At 43.9% G+C, this 17604-nt stretch overlaps 1 protein-coding gene across 3 annotated transcripts in view; it reads left to right on the forward strand.

Moving 5' to 3' along the window:
* PCNX2 (pecanex 2) overlaps positions 1-17604 on the forward strand; it is a 158989-nt gene that overhangs the window by 18468 nt on the left and 122917 nt on the right. For all 3 annotated transcript variants that reach the window (XM_077346189.1, XM_077346207.1, XM_077346198.1), the window contains 2 exons: positions 1437-1530; positions 16259-16394. In XM_077346189.1, the coding sequence (XP_077202304.1) occupies positions 1437-1530; positions 16259-16394 (230 nt within the window). The remainder of the gene's footprint in view (positions 1-1436; positions 1531-16258; positions 16395-17604) is intronic.

A 17604-nucleotide genomic window follows, 5' to 3' on the forward strand; every position in this document is an offset into this window, starting at 1 on the left:
TATTGTGCTTGGAAATTTTAAAGACAATTGCAGAAGGGAGTTTTATTTTACTGTTAAGCATTTCTGTGGAGGGACTTTAGCTAGAGAAGCCTCACTTATTCGTCGCTTTCACTAGTCTAAGGGAAAAAAATGGCGATCGTGTCTCCAGAAGCTTGGGGGCGAGAGCAAGAGAGGGACATTCTTTTTACTGCTATTTTGAGAATGCACGTGTCTATTGCTGATGTGTTGTGGATTGTACTCAGGAGTGTAGCATTTTTTTCAGAGGGAATCCACTTTTTGCGATTCCTCCCTAAGCTCTATAAAATTCTGAATGTTGCTGGAGTTTGGCGGGAGTTTTGCGGATTGTTGACGATGTCATGCGGAACGTCAAAATAATAGCATTTACAAACTGTAAGACTTCAGCTACAGTTAAATCATGTGGAATGGCCCCTGGTTTTAGTGGGGCTTTATTGGGATTTTATGTATTGGAATTTATCTCATAACCTGCCATGAGCCAGTTCACTGGGAATGGCGGGCAGGAAGTCCAATAAAAACTAAATAAATGTTAACCTTTTTCTGACAAGCCAAATGTGTTTTGTTTTTGTTTCAGAAGCTTTGTTTTCACTATTCATTGTTACATATGTTTATTTTCCTTATTTTTCCCATTGTTTGTTCTAGTGGGACATGCATTTCTGACTGCAGTTTTTTTGTTTTCCATCCATTTTGTATGGAGTTCTCAGGGATTGTCCTACTCATCACCCATGGATCCTGACTACTTTTAGAGAAATAGAAAGGGTCCCAGGAGGCTGTATTTGCAGTTTCAGATGTGACATTCAAGGCTGTTCTCTATATTCTGAGGTGTTAACTTGGGGGGGGGGAGTCTTATTACATTGGGGAGGGGGGAGTCTTATTACCCAGCCTCCTCCGGCGAGTTCATGACTTCCCCTTCCATGTCTCCTCCTCACAGGAGGGCCTGTCATCGTGGTGCCTGGGTGGCGCCATGGCTACTGGGGAAGGGCCTGGGCAAGCAGGAGCATCGGTTGCAGCCAGCGGCTCCAGGGGCCATCCCAATCCGGAAGTGCCCAGCTTTGCTGGGTGCGTCTGGATTGGCCCGCACACTCGGCTCCTGGACCTGGACACCACCCAGACACCACCTGGACAGGGTGGCTGTCCAGGCCCAGACAGGGCTGCCTACATGGCTCTTTCAAAAATATAAGAGTCACTAATGGTTAAGATGTAACATTTTTTACAAGTGGAAAGGGAGATTACGGATGTTCAGGTGGTGCTTGGCTCTCACATAGCATCATGCAAATGCTACTGCAGACACATTTGTGGAGAGAAGAAATTCATCTTGTCATATGGAGATGAGAGGGCAGTGGACTTTGACCAGGATGACTTTAGGTTGTAGTCCTGTTTCTTATTTGAATTCATTGTAGTTTGTTTGTTTGTTTTTAAAGGGGAAATTAGATCCTGTTACTTAAAGGCTGGCAGCCAAAAAGAAGGAAATGGTCAAAATCAGGCACCCAGCTGTGACTATATTTCTAATGCTCGGTAAGTAAACATATGTCTTAAGAATATCAGCTGCTTCTGATTAAAGAAGCCTAGAAGTTGCAAAAGAATTACCGAATTAATAGAAGGGAAGATAAATATTCTGATGTGCTTTGATTTTTGATGGTGTTTCATGATCCCATTACTTTCTGGTAGCCGTCAATCAGAAGTGATGATGATGTTAGCCATTCAGTCGAGTCCGACTCTTGCCGATCCTATGGCACAACCGCTGCCATGATTTCTGTTCTTGCGCCACTTTTTTTAGTTGTGTGAGTTAATCAAACATTGCCCTGAGAACAGTGTTGGGGGGTGGAGAACATAAAATCAGAATGAAAATGTTCTGAATATTATTGTGGTAATAACTTATGGCTGATGATATAAATATCAGGAATGTGCTAATGCTAGCTGGAGAGGAATGTAATACAGTTCTGGATTTATAGCAGCTAGAGATTATCATCATAATCCTTCATGTACTCCACTGGAGAAATTGTGGCAAGTTCTGAAGGACTCCCACCCTAGAGGCTTTAATATTGAAGTATAAATACCATTGTTTTGTATGCTGAAAACTGGGATTACACCCACATAGGGTTGCCAGATCCCCTGGTTCAGATGGGGTCCCTCAATTTTAGAATGTACCTCCCTCCCTGCAGCCCCCCCCAACCCGTTCCAAACTAGAAGAATGCTACAAATTAATGTGATGTTCTATGGAAGTGATGCTAGTGGCATCAGGATGACCACTGAGTTTTTGCCCAAAAGCCAGAATATCACCCTCTGATGTTGCTAACATACTGATGGCAATCTAGCTGAAGGGTTCTGCTTCTGTTTGTGGTGTTTTGTTATTTGCTGGTAGTTTGGGAATGCTCTTGTGGGGGAACTAGAATTTGCTTTAATATAGTAGATTGAAGGTTTGAACCATGACATTTTTCTCCATAAGAAAAAAGGAGATCAAGTTGTCTTTGGCTGTCTTGATGGACAGTCTGTAATAAGAGGAAGACAGATAATGTAAATTAGTGAATCAATCAACCCAGGAATCAGGGTCATACTGAAGTGAAAGAGATTTTTCTGCAAATCTAGGAAGAACCCCTAGGTTTCCAGAAAAATCTGCAATCCTAACCAAGATATAGTATGGTGTTTTAATTGCTTCCCAAGTAAAATAAAAAAGTGCTGTCTGTTTTGTTTTTTGGTAATTCTTAGAAGGCTTGAAATGAAGCTGTTTTAAATTACCTGCTGATTATACTGAAGCCCATTTTTAGTTAATGCTGGAGGCTGTTTTACCATATATATTTATAGCTGAAGTACATTACAGTATTTTTATTGTTATCTCCCCCTAGAATATATAAATTGCCTTCTATTTACTTATCAACCATGTTGTTAGAAAACAATACTGAAGGAAATCAGAATCATTGCATCAGAGTAGTTTGATGATATTGGGAGCAAAAATAAGAGCATAATGAGTCACGTGAATAAATGTCATTATTACTTTACTTCATCTGGGGCCTTCCAGCCCATGCATGCAAAGTACTTCAACCCATGTTTGCCTCCTACTCATCCATAGCTCAAACTGGACCAATGCAGATACAAGTTGTTATGGTTCAGCTCTTGCTTTAACCTCATGATTCTTTCTTTCTTGAAGAGAATGGTAGGAGGAATTTAACTGCATAACACAACATGAACATAAGTAGTAACTTAGCCAATGAAAAGCAATGTGCTACAGTATAGTAGAGCCAGTTTGGTGTAGTGGTTAGGAGTGCGGACTTCTAATCTGGCATGCCAGGTTCACTTCTGCGCTCCCCCCCCCCCCCACATGCAACCAGCTGGGTGATCTTGGGCTCGCCCCGGCACTGATAAAACTGTTCTTACCGGGCAGTGATATCAGGGCTCTCTCAGCCTCACCCACCCCACAGGGTGTCTGTTGTGGGGAGAGGAATGGGAAGGCGACTGTAAGCCGCTTTGAGCCTCCTTCGGGTAGGGAAAAGCGGCATATAAGAACCAACTCTTCTTCTTCTACTACATAGAGTCATGAACCGAGAAATTGCTATCTTGCAGCCTAATAATAATGGGGTTATAATAAGATGTGATAGCTTCATACATTCCATCATGACCTCCTTGGAAGCAGGATGAAATACCAACTTTAATAATAATATCAAATCAAAGATCCATCTCAATAAGCATTCTGCCTCCCATTCCCAAGCAGTCAGACAGATGTATCAAGTAATCCACAAGCAGGACATGATAGAGACAGCTGTTTTATGTTTATCTGCAACATTGCTTATGCATTTGGCAATATTTCTTCCCTAGGGATACTTCCTATTCTCTGTCACTTTTGCATGCAGCCACACAGAAAACAAACAAAATACTGCAGTTTCACCATGAGTGATAGCAGGTGACTTTATAATATAAAATGGATCACCTTGGAAAGATTTCTGTTGAAACCCTCATGATTAATTTGTTTGTCTTTATGCACATTGCCAGAGCAGGTTCTTAAATACTGTAAAATGCAAATGTGTCTGGCCTCAGGTATACAGGAATACTTCACTCTAGCTGATATACTTCCTTTATTCAGTCATCCCCATCAATATCCAGTTTCAGACTACCTCGTACTGTATATAGGCATTTTATTGTGAATATACTTTTATGGTATCAGATATGCTTTGATCTCTGACAGTATTAGCATCACAGTATTCTTCAGATTATTAGAAAGGTATCCTACACATATGGTAGTTTAAAAAAATGGAAACAGACATTCTTTTAAGTTTGGTAACACAGAATGGCATAGAAAAGCAAGCTTCTGTTCTCACTCGTCAAGGTGACTTTAAATGACAGAGACATCATTCAGCTATGGCTGATGATTTGACTCTGCAGACTGTGAAGGCTGTTTCTTGACAGGTTTCTCTTGCTAATTTGCTGCATAAACAGGCAGCACACAGTGAAAATCTTTTTGCTCTCTGAGGATTTGTGGGTATAATTACAAACCCCTTGCTTTGTCCTTCATTTGTATTGTCATGTTGTTTTCATGTGCACATTAATTTACAAGTGTTTCTTAATAGATTTCACCAGAGCATAGTCCCACCTAAGTGTATGCAGAGTTGTAATCTGAATTTTTCTGTAATGTACAAGCTAGGAATCGCTAGGAGCCTCCGGGGAGGGAGGTATATCTTTAACCGCTTTTGCGGAGTGGAAAAAATAAAGGAGTAAGGACTAAAGGGGAGGAGATAGGGCGGGCTCTGTCCAGGATAAAAACTCACTTGAGGGCCAAGCAGCCAATGGGGAGCCGCGCAAAGGGCGGCTCCCCATTGGCTGGTTGGCCCAGTCTTGCCTGGCCCGGCCGGGGGGTCACCGCTCAGAGGAAGAAGCCTTCCCCAGTGGTAAGGACTAGAGGGGAGGAGACTAAAGGGGAGGAGTAAAGACTAAAGGGGAGGAGATAGGACGGACTCTGTCCGGGATAAAAACTCGGAGGGCCCAATGAGGAGCCGCGAAGCAGCTCCTCATTGGGCCCTCCGAGTGTGACTCGAGGGCCAAGCAGCCAATGGGGAGCCGTGCAAAGGGCGGCTCCCCATTGGCTGGTTGGCCCGGCCTTGCCTGGCCCAGCCAGGGGGGTCGCTGCTCAGAGGAAGAAGCCTTCCCCAGCGGTAAGTCCTCTGTCCGGCTTCCCCTCACCCAGGGAGTCTTTTGCTGGGCCCTGGGGCAGGCTTGCCTGCCCCTGGGCCCGGCAGTAGGCCGCAAAGCTTTCCCGCCCCCATCCGGAGCCTTCTGCTGGGCCCTGCGGCAGGCTCGCCTGCCCCTGGGCCTGGCAGTAGGCCACAAAGTCTCCTTTCAGGCCACCTACCTGACTCCGTTCCTGCCTTCCTCCCAGCATTCCCTTTGTCTTTCCCTTCCTCCCAGCATCCTCTTTGTCCTTCCCTTCCTTCCTTCCTTCCTCTCTCCTATCTGCCTTTTTCTCACTACCTGTTTCTCTCCCTCTTCTTCTGTCTCTATCTTCCTCCCTTTCTTTATGTCTTTCTCTCTGTCTCTCTTTCTCCCTTTCCTCCTTCCTTCGCCCCATCCCTTCACCCACCCATCATGCTAGGGCCCGCTGTATTTTGGCCACAGCGGGCTTAATATCTAGTAAATATAATAAATAAATAAATAATGATGTCTGTGATCCAAATTTTGGGAGAGAGGAGAGTGGTAATGCATGCATGCTAGTCTGAGAGAACAGGAACTCTCAGGCCAGGCCAACCAGTTTCCCTTTAGCACTTGGAAATACTGTTTTTGTGCATGCAAAGCAGAGGCAGGCTCAGGAAATTCCCTGGTATTCCAGTGGACAGGGTAGCAACATTACAGTAGATGAGCGATAGGGTTGTGAGTGTCCTGCATAATGCAGAGGGCTGGACTAGATGACTCATAAGGTCCCTTCCAACTCTATTATTCTGTGATTCTATGACTCTGTGCTGCCTCCATACATACAAGAACTAGGCAACTTTAAAATGCATTCTTTCAGAGAGAGAATTCTTCAGTTGTCCTGACGCTGGCGCAGCCAAGACTGTGTGGACCCCCAGGAGGGTTGGTCCCTCCAAGAAGTGCTCAGGGTGTGAACTGCAGTTCTGAACCTAGTTCAGAACCAACAGAGCTCAGGCAGCCTGGGGTCCTGATGCTGATGCTGATGCAATTGCAATGCAGCTGGTGGGGCTTGGCCAGCTTTGGAGCTCTGTTGTGCTGTTTCCTGGATGCACTGTTGTTTCCTGGACAAAACATGAGCTCTTGATCCATTCCAGTGCGACTTCTGGCCTAGCCATGGTGTGGAGACAGCTTTGGTCAGCCTCACAGACAATCTTCCAAGACATCTGGATCCAGGTGGATCAGCACTGTTGTTTTTAGACCTAACAGCAGCATTCAACACAGCCGACATGGGGATTCCAAGTACTGCCCTCAAATGGCTGCAATCCTTTCTTCAAGACAGAGAGTGGAGTTGGGGAGAGAACCTCCCAACAGCATGCCCTGGCATGTAGGGTGCAACAGGGAATTATTCTTATTCCAAAGCTGTTTAATAACTCTGTATACTTCTTCTCCCAGCTGGTTCAGAGTGTTAGGCTAGGATGTCATCAATATGCTGATGACACCCAGCTGTATCTGTTGATGAATGGCCATCCTCCTGAACCCCCAGATTCCTTGGCCAGATGTCTGGAGGCTGTGGTAAATTGGCTGGTGCAGAGTCAGCTGAAGAGAAATCCAGCTAAGACAGAGGTCCTCTGGCTAGGTATGCACGCTCCAGATGGGATAATCAGTTGCTGGACCTTGACAGTGTCCAATTAACAGCTTTGGTGTCAGTCAACAGCGTGGGTGTGATCCTGAATACCTCTATGTAGTTCCAGGTCATCAATGTTGCCTGTTAGGTATTTCACCACCTTTGCCAGGCATGACAACTAGCACCCTACCTGGCCACTGTGACCCATGCTACAGTCACCTCCAGGTTGGACTACTGTCACTTGATCTATTCTGGGCTGCCCTTGAAATTGCTCCAGAAACTTCAACTGGTCTGGAATGCTGCAGTGTGGGTCCTTTTTGAGACCCAATAGAAAGCACATATATGTGCTCCCCCAGCTGCATGGGCTCAAGATTGAAGACCGGATCAAATTCACAGTTTGGTTTTGGCTTTCAAAGTCCTAAACTGTCTAGGATCACCTCTCCTAGTATGTCTCCCCAAGAATAATAATATCATGTGAGCAAAATTTGCTCAGCATCCACAAAGAAATTAAACAGTTCCATAGAACATGCAAAACAGAATTATTCTGCTGGGCCTATGATGGAAGCCCCTCAATAACATAAAAATAATTGCTGGCCTCCCTATCTAGCCCAACCTACATCTTTGGGATTATTATTCTGCCTATCACCACCACTATCACCACCCCTTTTTGTGAAGGATGTGATGCTGGGTACATTAAGTTCTTAAATCTGTATGTTTTTAAAATGTAATTCATTCTGAGCCTCCAAGGAAGGTCAGAATAGAAGTGTAAAAATAAATAGATAATTAAACATAATTGTCTTGCTTCATCACTTCAGCATTGGTAAAGGCCTCTGGGATGCAAAGCTTCAATTGCATTAATTGTGTATGTGTTTGTATTTTTTTTTAAAAAAATTGTGCTGGTATCTGTCAGTTCTGACCTCAAGACTTGAGAGAGCCCTGATTGTAACAAGGATACTAGGAGAAATAATTTTATAACACTCTTCTGTAGCACGTACCAGTTGACTGGTGGGGGAAGGATATCTTGGCCTTCTCTTGTGGCTTTACCCAGCAGATAATTCTTATTCCATGGTCTCACAAGTTTTGTCCCTCCCCCCTAATATCTGCAGATCAAATTGCTGTTAAAATTCACAGGTGCTGGTAAAACAAGTAAACTAATAAGATTACTAGAGACATTAAGCAGGATGATTAGTTATGCAATAATTAGTCTTCTATGATAATTATTAGCCAATAGGGTCATTATGTATTTTGTATCAGAGGTAGAGGGTATACAGGATACGAAGAGCTGAAGAAGAGCTGTTTTTTGTATCCCACTTTTACTACCAAAAGGAGTTTCAAAGCAGCTTACAATTGCCTACCCTTCCTCTCCATACAACAGACACCTTGTGATGTAGGTGAGGTGGGGAGAGCTCTGAGAGAACTGTTACTGGCCCAAGATCACCCAGCTTGCTGCATGTGGAGAAGTGGGGAATCAAACCTGTTTCTCCAGATTAGAGGCCTCTTAACCAGTACACCACATTGGCCACTCTTCTTCCTCCTTGGTCCAGCAGGCAGGAGTAGGTCACATGGATTTGCTGGTTGTCATTTCCCGGGGGGGTGGGGCTGGAGGTGGGGGTAGACTAATTTTAGCTCCTGTCCTGGTCTGCTCCAGCTGAACTGTCACTCTGATTTCTTATTTGCCAGTGCCATTTGCAACAGCAGCAAAGCCAGGCCACCCAGAGGAACAAGGGAGATTTCTCATCCATTTTTTTTTTTTTGGGGGGGGGGGGAGGCCGGAATACAAAGCTGATTGTTAACCAGAAAAAAGTGTGTGTGTGACATGATTAGGATTAAGGTAAAACAACAGAGGAAATTGCCATGGCTATGCCGCTGAAAGTTTATAAAATCTAAAAAAAAATGTATATCAGAAGAGGACATTTCTAAATGGTTTTCTCTCCTTCTGCCCCAGCAGGATTCTTCAAAGGCCCCTTATTATAATCAGACTAGCTTCAAAGCCCGTTCCTAAGAACGGGCCTTGAAAGGAACCCCTCCCCTGGCCCCCGGCTAGGCAGCATAAGGAGGCTTTGGGCCGCAGCTTGCAGCTGGATCAAGTGAGGTGGGCGGGGGCTGGCCAGCTCATTAGCAGTCCCGGGACAGAGTTCCTTAGTAGGCAGTCAGCAGGCCAGGAGGTCCTCATTAGCAGGCCCAGCCTAGCAGGCTGGGAGGCCCTCGTTAGCAAGCCCTCCACCACAACCCTTTGCCCAGGGCCCTCTCCCCTTACCTGCTGCTGGCTCCAGGCATTAAGGCGAGTCTGAGAGCAAAGAGTCCAGGGAGGGAGGGTGGGAGCTGCAGGGGCAGGGCCAATCAGCTGGCTGCACCCTGATTGGCCCTATTCTAACTTGGACAGCCGGACACATCCCACCTCCCAGGCTGTTTCACAAATATATAGAGGAACCATGGACAAGGATTATCATATAGAAGAAGAGTTGGTTGTTATATGCCACTTTTCTTTCCCTGAAAGAGTCTCAAAGCGGCTTACAGTCACCTTCCCTTTCCTCTCCGCACAACAGACACTCTGTGAGGTAGGTGAGGCTGAGAAAGCCCTGATATCACTACTTAGTCAGAACAGCTCTATCAGTGCCATGGCCAGCCCAAGGTCACCTAGCTGGCTGCATGTGGGGGAGTGCAGAATCAAACCCAGCTCGTCAGATTAGAAGTCCACGCTCCTAACTACTACACTAAACTGGCCAACAACTCTGAAGGTTCAAAGTAGTAAGATAAACCCTTTAAAGGTCAATCATTTAGAGTTCTTTTGCAAACTGTCTTTTATGATCAATTATTTATTTATCTTCATTTATGCCTTATCTTCCCCCCCAGGGGAACTGAAAACTGATTATAAAATTACTTTCTCTTTAGTAGTCCCACCCTGCATAATCAGCCAGTTTTGATCTATAGTTTGGGAAATGTCATAGCCATGCTGAGTAAAAAACCCAGCAATATTGCATATTTTATTATATAATGGTAGATTTCATGGATAATTATTCAGGAATACTGCAATAAAATAATTTTAATGGTTATGTTGTTGTTGTTGTTATTGTTATTGTTATTGTTGTTATTATTATTATTATTATTATTATTATTATTATTATTATTGATTTGATTTTTATACCGCTGCTCCCATTAGCTGGTTTGCAGTGGTTAACAAATAGCAAAATCCGTACAGTTTAAAATCCCCCAAGTCAAACTACCTGAAACAACAGATTGTCAAAAACAAAAAAGAGAATATGTTGCAATTAGTTTTTCTATTTCCTACTGCCTATTAAACTGGATAGCTGGAAATTTAGAATAAATAAAGTATTGCCACATGGTGGCAGCAAACGCCTGTTAACAAACAACTGCCTTTAGAGCTCTCAAGGCAAAGGCATAGTTTTGAAAGAAATATATCTGCCTTCTAGAGACACTAGACAGCCAAGTAATGGTATATTCTTCCTGCTTTCCCATTCTGTTATGTTAAAATGTTCAATGTTAAATGGCTGATATCATCATGTGACATATTTTAACAGGTGAAAATTAATTACAGTTAAATTTAGTATCTACTGTATAATCCCAAACACTTGCAATTGGCAGGTAGGAGGCCGGTTTTGGAGAGGGAAGACGCTACACAATTCGTTGGCATAAAATGGCCACAGCTTTAATAATACACAACTTCACACAGAGGGTTGGGGCAACAAGGGTATGAGCCTAAACTAGGCAGTCCGCTAACTGCACGCTACGTACAAACCCACAGAAGGAGCCCATCAATAACCCCGCTGGGATACGGGTCATCTCCTTGGGTTAGCCTAGAACTTGGGAGATGACCCCTATGGAGGGCCAAAGGGCGCGAACCTCCTTGGTTACCTCCAGAGCCATCTGGTCATGAACGAGCTCACAAGCCTACCCTGCTGGGTCTGCTTGCGGCTCGTTACCACCCCCCCCCTTAAGGAGGCCCCACTCGCCGCAGGCAGGCCGATCGCACACTGGCTCCCTTCAAAATAGGCCCACATTCTTGTGCAAAATACGCTGTGACAAATACAACATTAGCTATAAAACCCAACAAAACTGGGAGAGTGGGTGGGTTGCTTGCCCACGCTCCGGTAAAGAGGCGGGAAGGAATGAAACGGCATCCTAAAAGGATACTCCCAGCTCTGCCTCCTCTTCCGTGCATGCTGCCGCTGTAGCACACCCCAAGCGACCCGTATTGCGGCCGCCCACATCACCACTTCCCTCTCCCGCCCTCCACCCCGCCAAATGGTGGCACGGTTAAGTCCGTGACACCCATTGTTAGAACATTTATCATTGTCTACAATAAGATCAGGATCACCCTTTTTCCAAAGAATTACATCAGCAATTTTTTTTCAAGGCCAGGAGGCACACAGTTTATTCTGAAAACTGAATGTTTCAAATGTTGTTTTCAGCTAAAATGAGAACTGCAAGAAACTTTCATCAGAGAGTTTCTTGTGATACTTGGGAGCAGAGTTAAGATGAAGCTGTTTCACGAGGAAGCATTCCAACATGTCGTCTTTCACCTGCAGTGTGAAACAATGCAATCTAGGAGTGGTTTTACAAATTATTTATGATCGACCTCTTGGTTCTGTTGTAGTGATTTAAACGTGGAAATAGATAATGGAGAGGTTTTGAGAGGGAAATGTAAAATGGTATGGAGAATTGAGTGAAGTGACCTTAAGACATCAGCATGAGAGCTGCATATACGACACACACTGCAGCTGCACAATTTAAAAGATTTAGCACCATGTGGATGAGACCAATCACAATGGCTCTTGCCATACAGTTGTTTTTGATCTGGAATGGGGAAAGGCATGCAGAATTCATGTCAAACTTTCAAATATATCAGCAGCAGTGTGTCATAAAGTCACAGGTAAACATGTATAAAAAGGTAAAGGTATCCCCTTTGCAAGCACCGAGTCATGTCTGACCCTTGGGGTGATGCCCTCCAGCGTTTTCATGGCAGACTCAATACGGGTTGGTTTGCCAGTGCCTTCCCCAGTCATTACCATTTACCCCCCAGCAAGCTGGGTACTCATTTTACCGACCTCGGAAGGATGGAAGGCTGAGTTAACCTTGAGCTGGCTGCTGGGATCGAACTCCCAGCCTCATCATAGAGTCAGACAGCATGTCGCTGCCTTACCACTCTGCACCACAAGAGGCTCTTCAAACATGTATATGTATTTATAATTTGATTTTTATATGAAAGGCTTTCATATTTGGCACTGGCAGATTAGATGTTGTGAAGAAAAAGACTCATTTTGTACAGAACTTTAGACAATGCATTGCTGCTGTATATCAATCAGTAAACCTTATAAAGCCCAAACTGACAAGCCACCCACTGCCTGATTGGCCCTTACCCAGAAATGGCCCACCCAGGTAGTTTAGACCCAGTCAGGAGGCAGCCCTCAGCCAGGAAGGGCTTAACAAGAGGTAATTTATCCACCTCCAACTTCCTGCTGGTTTCAGAAGTTTGCTGGTTGGAAGAGGAGCTGGCCTCAGAGCATGTACGGCTGCCAGTAAGTTGCTGTGGCCTCTTTCAACTCAGAGAACATGGGGGGAGGCGTGGCAGCATCTGCAAGCCTTCTGGAGGTGGGGGAAACCAGGAGCTTCAGAAACAGCCCCCCGATGGCCCTCTGGGACCCAGGGTGCCCAGGAAAATCCTCTGCCCTTGCCCGGGGAATGGGCCTCAGCCAGGAAAACTTAATAAGGGGTCTGCTCTCCACCTCCAACATCCTGCCAGTGCCAGAGGTTTGCTGGTTGGAAGAGGAGCTGCCCTACTGCCAGTAAGTTTCCCTGGCCACCTGGGCTCTCTTAATAAGAGGACATGGGGAAGGGAGCCTCCTTCTGATGAAGCCTTCGTGTGCCATCTGGAGGGGCGGGGCTATGGGAGGCTCATAAATGTCCCCCTGCCAGCCCACTGGAACCCAGTACATACAATTGTTTTTTATTTACTCTGATGATGATATTGAACTGAACTGAAGAATGTACTGACATTTCTTTAAAGAAATTAGATTCCACCAGTAAGTCTTTGGAACCTTCAGTATGTTGTCAGAAGCATGAATCACATTTTAGGCTAGGCTAGGAAGATAAGATAAAATAGACAGAAGAAAATCTTCCAAATGTTGGTTGAGATGCAATCAGTAATGAATTTTTATGACAGCGTTTCCACTCTCTGGGATTGGAATGCCCATCATGGAAATCCAGGCCTAGATTTGCCACACGTTGACAGTGAAGACTTGTATCTATCATTGGATAGTTATTCCCCGGATTGCAAGCTTTCAGCACCTTGACTAAATTGGCAATTTATACAGTTTTATTGGAGCAGTATTTTGATTGTCACCAAGGGTATCAAATTTGATAAGGCCCAGCATGTTTGATCAAACAAACATTCCAACAGTGTTCCCTAAAATAACAGGAACATGTGTATATTGGTTGTGGATACTCATGACTTTCCTATTATGCTGCAATTAGATTTCTTTCTTAACAAGTTAAACTATGGACAGAAACCCACCCTAAACAAATCCACTCCAGTGTGTCAGTAGAGGGCACTGTATAGCTTTTGTCTAGGTCATGCATACCTAACATGCTCATCAAACAGATTTTTGGTTACTAATTTATATTTCAAAATGCATTTATTCCATTACAAATATAAATTATCTCCTGCACTGCAGCATATCTCTCTATAATAGATTAGATTCTGCAATTTACCCAAAGGCTTCTTTGAGCATCTCTGTTTATTTTTACTTTTTGTACCATTTATATTGTTATTTATTTTATATTCCTAAAATATACACAAAATGGCTAGATTTTGCACTGGTGTTCAGTATTTGAGTGACAGTTGTCATCCGACAGGCTGTATATACTTTAATAAAAGCACGCAAAATTAAAGCTTTCAAAATTGGGTCTTGGGTTTTAATAACATAACAGCATATAAAGGAAGAGCTGAGAAACTGAGCTGGGAACAAAGCACACAAAGGGAAATCAGGCCAGATATAGCAACTCTACAACAGAACTGTTTGGATTTCATGTCTAGTCATCAAGAACCAAGGTCCATTAAGCTGTTTCAACACAAGCTTGAAATAAACAGAAACTTGGAGCTTGGAGAACTGCAAATTTAAACTTTGTGGAGGAAAAAATGTCTTCTGATGTACAAATAAGTGCAACTGATGCTCAAAGCTTTGTTTCTGATTTAGGAATGTTGCTGCGCTATCTTAATGTGCCTAAATGAACTTATGATACTTCTCTCTCAAAAATGATTTAACACAAAAGCCAGTAATAGGTCAGGTTGAAGATGCATTATTTTAGTTATTCAGTAGTTTATTAAAAAAAATAAATAGCTGTTACTATGGCTAACCAAAATGACACAAAAATGTGTGCTATCTTTTGAGTTCAGAATTCTTCCTCGGAATTGATATTTTAAAAAATTAAAGGGAGTAGAAATATGTTCTGATCCTAATCTTAATAGGCCTTCAGGAGTGTTAAACATACTGTCCAGAGAGGGAAGACAGGAGTCTACAGGGAGTAGTGGGTAAGCAGGCAGAAGCAGTGAGGTGTATGTGGTCAAAGCTGTGGTCAAAGAACAGAAAGGAAATTTCTAGGGAGGTGGAGCATGAGACTAAGGTAAAATATTGGGAATGGCAGTGAAGGCAGAAAAAGGGATGAAGGTACAGAGATGGCAGGAGAGAGAAGAGAAGGAGGAGGACCCACATGGATTGGGAGGCAACTGGGCTGTCTTGTGCTTGCCACTCTGAGGGAAAAGACGTCCCAACCTCAGAAGTGAGTGGAAAGCAAAATGAAAAAGGGGCACCACCACACACCTGAACAGGTGTGACAATCTTCCCCACACCTGTTCTTAGCCCGTGAATGAAAAGGGGTCACAGGAGGACAAAAAAAAAAAACCCTTGGTGGTTTTAGAAACAGCCTATCTGCCAGGCCTTCCCCTCAGCCCCACTGCTTTTGTGTGAAATGCAGGAGAGGATCTGGGAGAGCTAGGTTCATCCCCTCCTCCTGAGCCAGGGCTGATTCTGCACTTACTTTGTTTTTTTCCGGTGTGGATCCTGCTGAATCCAGATTGATTTCAACTTGGTCTTCCTCACCCCCCACCTCCCTATTGAAACAGAAAAGTGTTCTGCACGAGGTTAGGGAGGCTCAGAAGGGGAGGGGGGAGCCAAGCCCAAGTCTGTCTGTCTGTCTGTCTTTTCTTTTTCTTTTTTTTTCTTTTCTTTTCTTGAGGGGGGGGGGAGAGGATTGAAGACAACGAAGGAGGGAGAGAAAAAACCATGAGGCAAACCTCTACCCATAGAAGTTACTGCTTCTGCAGGTTCTGGGGAGAGAAAATTAGTGCTTTCCATTTAAGAAAAGCTCACAGCGGGGGGCGCTTCTCTACCATGGGAGTCAGCCCTGACCAATCAGGGCTTCTCTACCACAGCAAATATGTTTTCTCAATCCAATTCTGAAAGTATTGAGGGTTATTTCCACTCCTAAATATCGTGGGGAAAAGGTAGGGTCACTCCGGATCAATCATGTTTCTTGCAAAGGGAGATTTTAAATCGGACAAAATCAAAATGGAAATCGCATTCTGTGTAGATGGCAGGGACTGAATCAACCTGGGATTGGAATAAAAGCTCCGTGCAGCTTACACCCAGGACTCTGTTGCCTGGGACATCTGAGGCTATTCACTCAGTCTGTGCCACCACAAAAGATTGATGGTGGTAGGGGAGATGGGGAATGGGATGGGGAAGCCCAGCATGCCTGCTTGTGATCCCCAGAGCTAGGACAGGGTACTAGAGGAAACAAGGAGTGAGAGATGGATCATAGCCATGCTTGGCTGTTAAGCTGGCCATATTGGGGGTTAGGGAATGCTGAAAGACTACCTTATTTACTGGCAAGTAAGATAATTCATCTCCTAAGAGTGCTATATACACAAAAAGTAGCTATTTTGTATAAAAATACCCCCCACCCTTATGTTATTCCTCCGAAAAACCTTAGTTATGCACAAGATTAAATACATTTATTGGGTGTTTGGGGGATTCCCTGGTAAATCAGTTGCTTTCATTCCTAGGAATCAATTCCTTTTGCTTATTTTTTGAGTAAAAAACAATCCCTGTGTTTGCCTGTTTCATTTATGAAACACGTATCTCTGATACATAGCCCACCCTGACAAAATAACATTTAGGTCAGATCTGTCCCTCTACAAATCCTGTGCATATTTGAATAGATAAATTGAACCTGCAGCCCCTCTCAGTTGCTTATGTATCAGTAATCCTGGCTCCGTTTTCTGTTTATAAAACTAGAAATCCATAAAATGAATACTCTTATGATGTGATGGAGCTGAAAACCATTTGGGATGTTGGAAGTCAAATTAATAGAAATTTGCACTAGGTTTTCTTCCAGTCTCTTGGAAGGCATCAAGTTGCCAGTAGCCTTCTTCATGCATTAATGAATCATCCCTAAATCAATTGACTGTTTTTTTTTTCTTGTACACAGTGAAACCCATTTCAGCTCCTCTAGCACAACTACCTCAGAGAGCCAAGAAGAATCTTCTGGTAATCATGGGCCAAGTGCACTGCAACAGCAACTCTTACTGATGGTCGCAAGAAGAACTCTTTCTGAAACTCCACGGGTATCGTGTAATACCTCAGTCTTGAATACTTCTTAAAACAAAAATAAACCATTGTTTCAGGAAAAGAGATTTTGAAATAATTTTCTTCTGTTGATTTACTCATTATTGCTGGGATTAGGGAGATTTATTTAATGATGATGATTAAGCTCCTGATTCATGAAAATAATGAAATGTTAACATGTGTGTTTTAGCACATTTGATTACTTTGGTCCTCACACACCCACATGGGGTAGTATTTGGCCTGCTTCCACTTGTCTACCCTATATCTGCGCCGCCACACGAGGTAGCTGATGGACAGGAAGTGGAAACTTTCCACTGTTTGTTTCCATTGTCAGTCATTGACGTGGCAAGAAATCCCTAATCAGCACAATTTAAGTCCAAAAAGAATTTTGACTCCCTTCAAGTCCATTTTTTTTAATGTTACCATGACTGCATTGTAATGCAAAACCGTCACAATACATAAAAGGGGATTTTAAAAATGGGCTGTTTTATCATACACACACATGGATGCAGACCGTCCCAAAAACCAAACAGGGTTTTTTTGCTATTTGGATACTTCAGAATCATGTTGTAATGTGATCTGATGTGTTTTTTTAAAAAGGTTGCGAGGGTAGATGACAGAAGTGATACTTGGGGGGAGGGGTTAGGAGCAATCTCTCAACTGGGGTCAGCCCAGATTTTCTGCAGACTCACTGCCCAGGCCCGTTGAAGCCCTGGGGCAAAAGAGGAATTGCAGAAACATTCCCGCAGGGCAACTGAGGACCTGATTCACACCAGACCTGAGACAGCCTCGGACCAGCCCTGATGTTGTCAGGAAGTGGGAATTTGGCCTGAGAGCTAGCTCGGTGTTGTGGTTAGGGGTGCTGACTTCTAATTTAGTGAGCCGGGTTTAATTCCTCACTAAACCACATGCTTGCTTGGTCTCACCACTGCACTGATAAAGCTGTTCTAACCAAGCAGTGATATCAGGGCTCTTTCAGTCTCACCTACCTCACAGGGTGGCTGTTGTGGGGAGAGGGTGGCTGTTGTGTAAGCCGCTTTTGAGATTCCTTCTGGTAGAGAAAAGCGGCATATAAGAACCAACTCTTCTTCTGGTCTGAAATGAGCAGTGAGGTGGGCTGAATTCCTCATGTGGAAACAGTCTTATTGGCTCTATAGGAATGCCTTTGGAATAGTGGCTGTAAAGGCATGGTGTGAGGTACACACACAA

The sequence above is a fragment of the Paroedura picta genome, chromosome 1 (genome assembly GCF_049243985.1).
Source record: "Paroedura picta isolate Pp20150507F chromosome 1, Ppicta_v3.0, whole genome shotgun sequence".
Taxonomy (NCBI): domain Eukaryota; kingdom Metazoa; phylum Chordata; class Lepidosauria; order Squamata; family Gekkonidae; genus Paroedura; species Paroedura picta.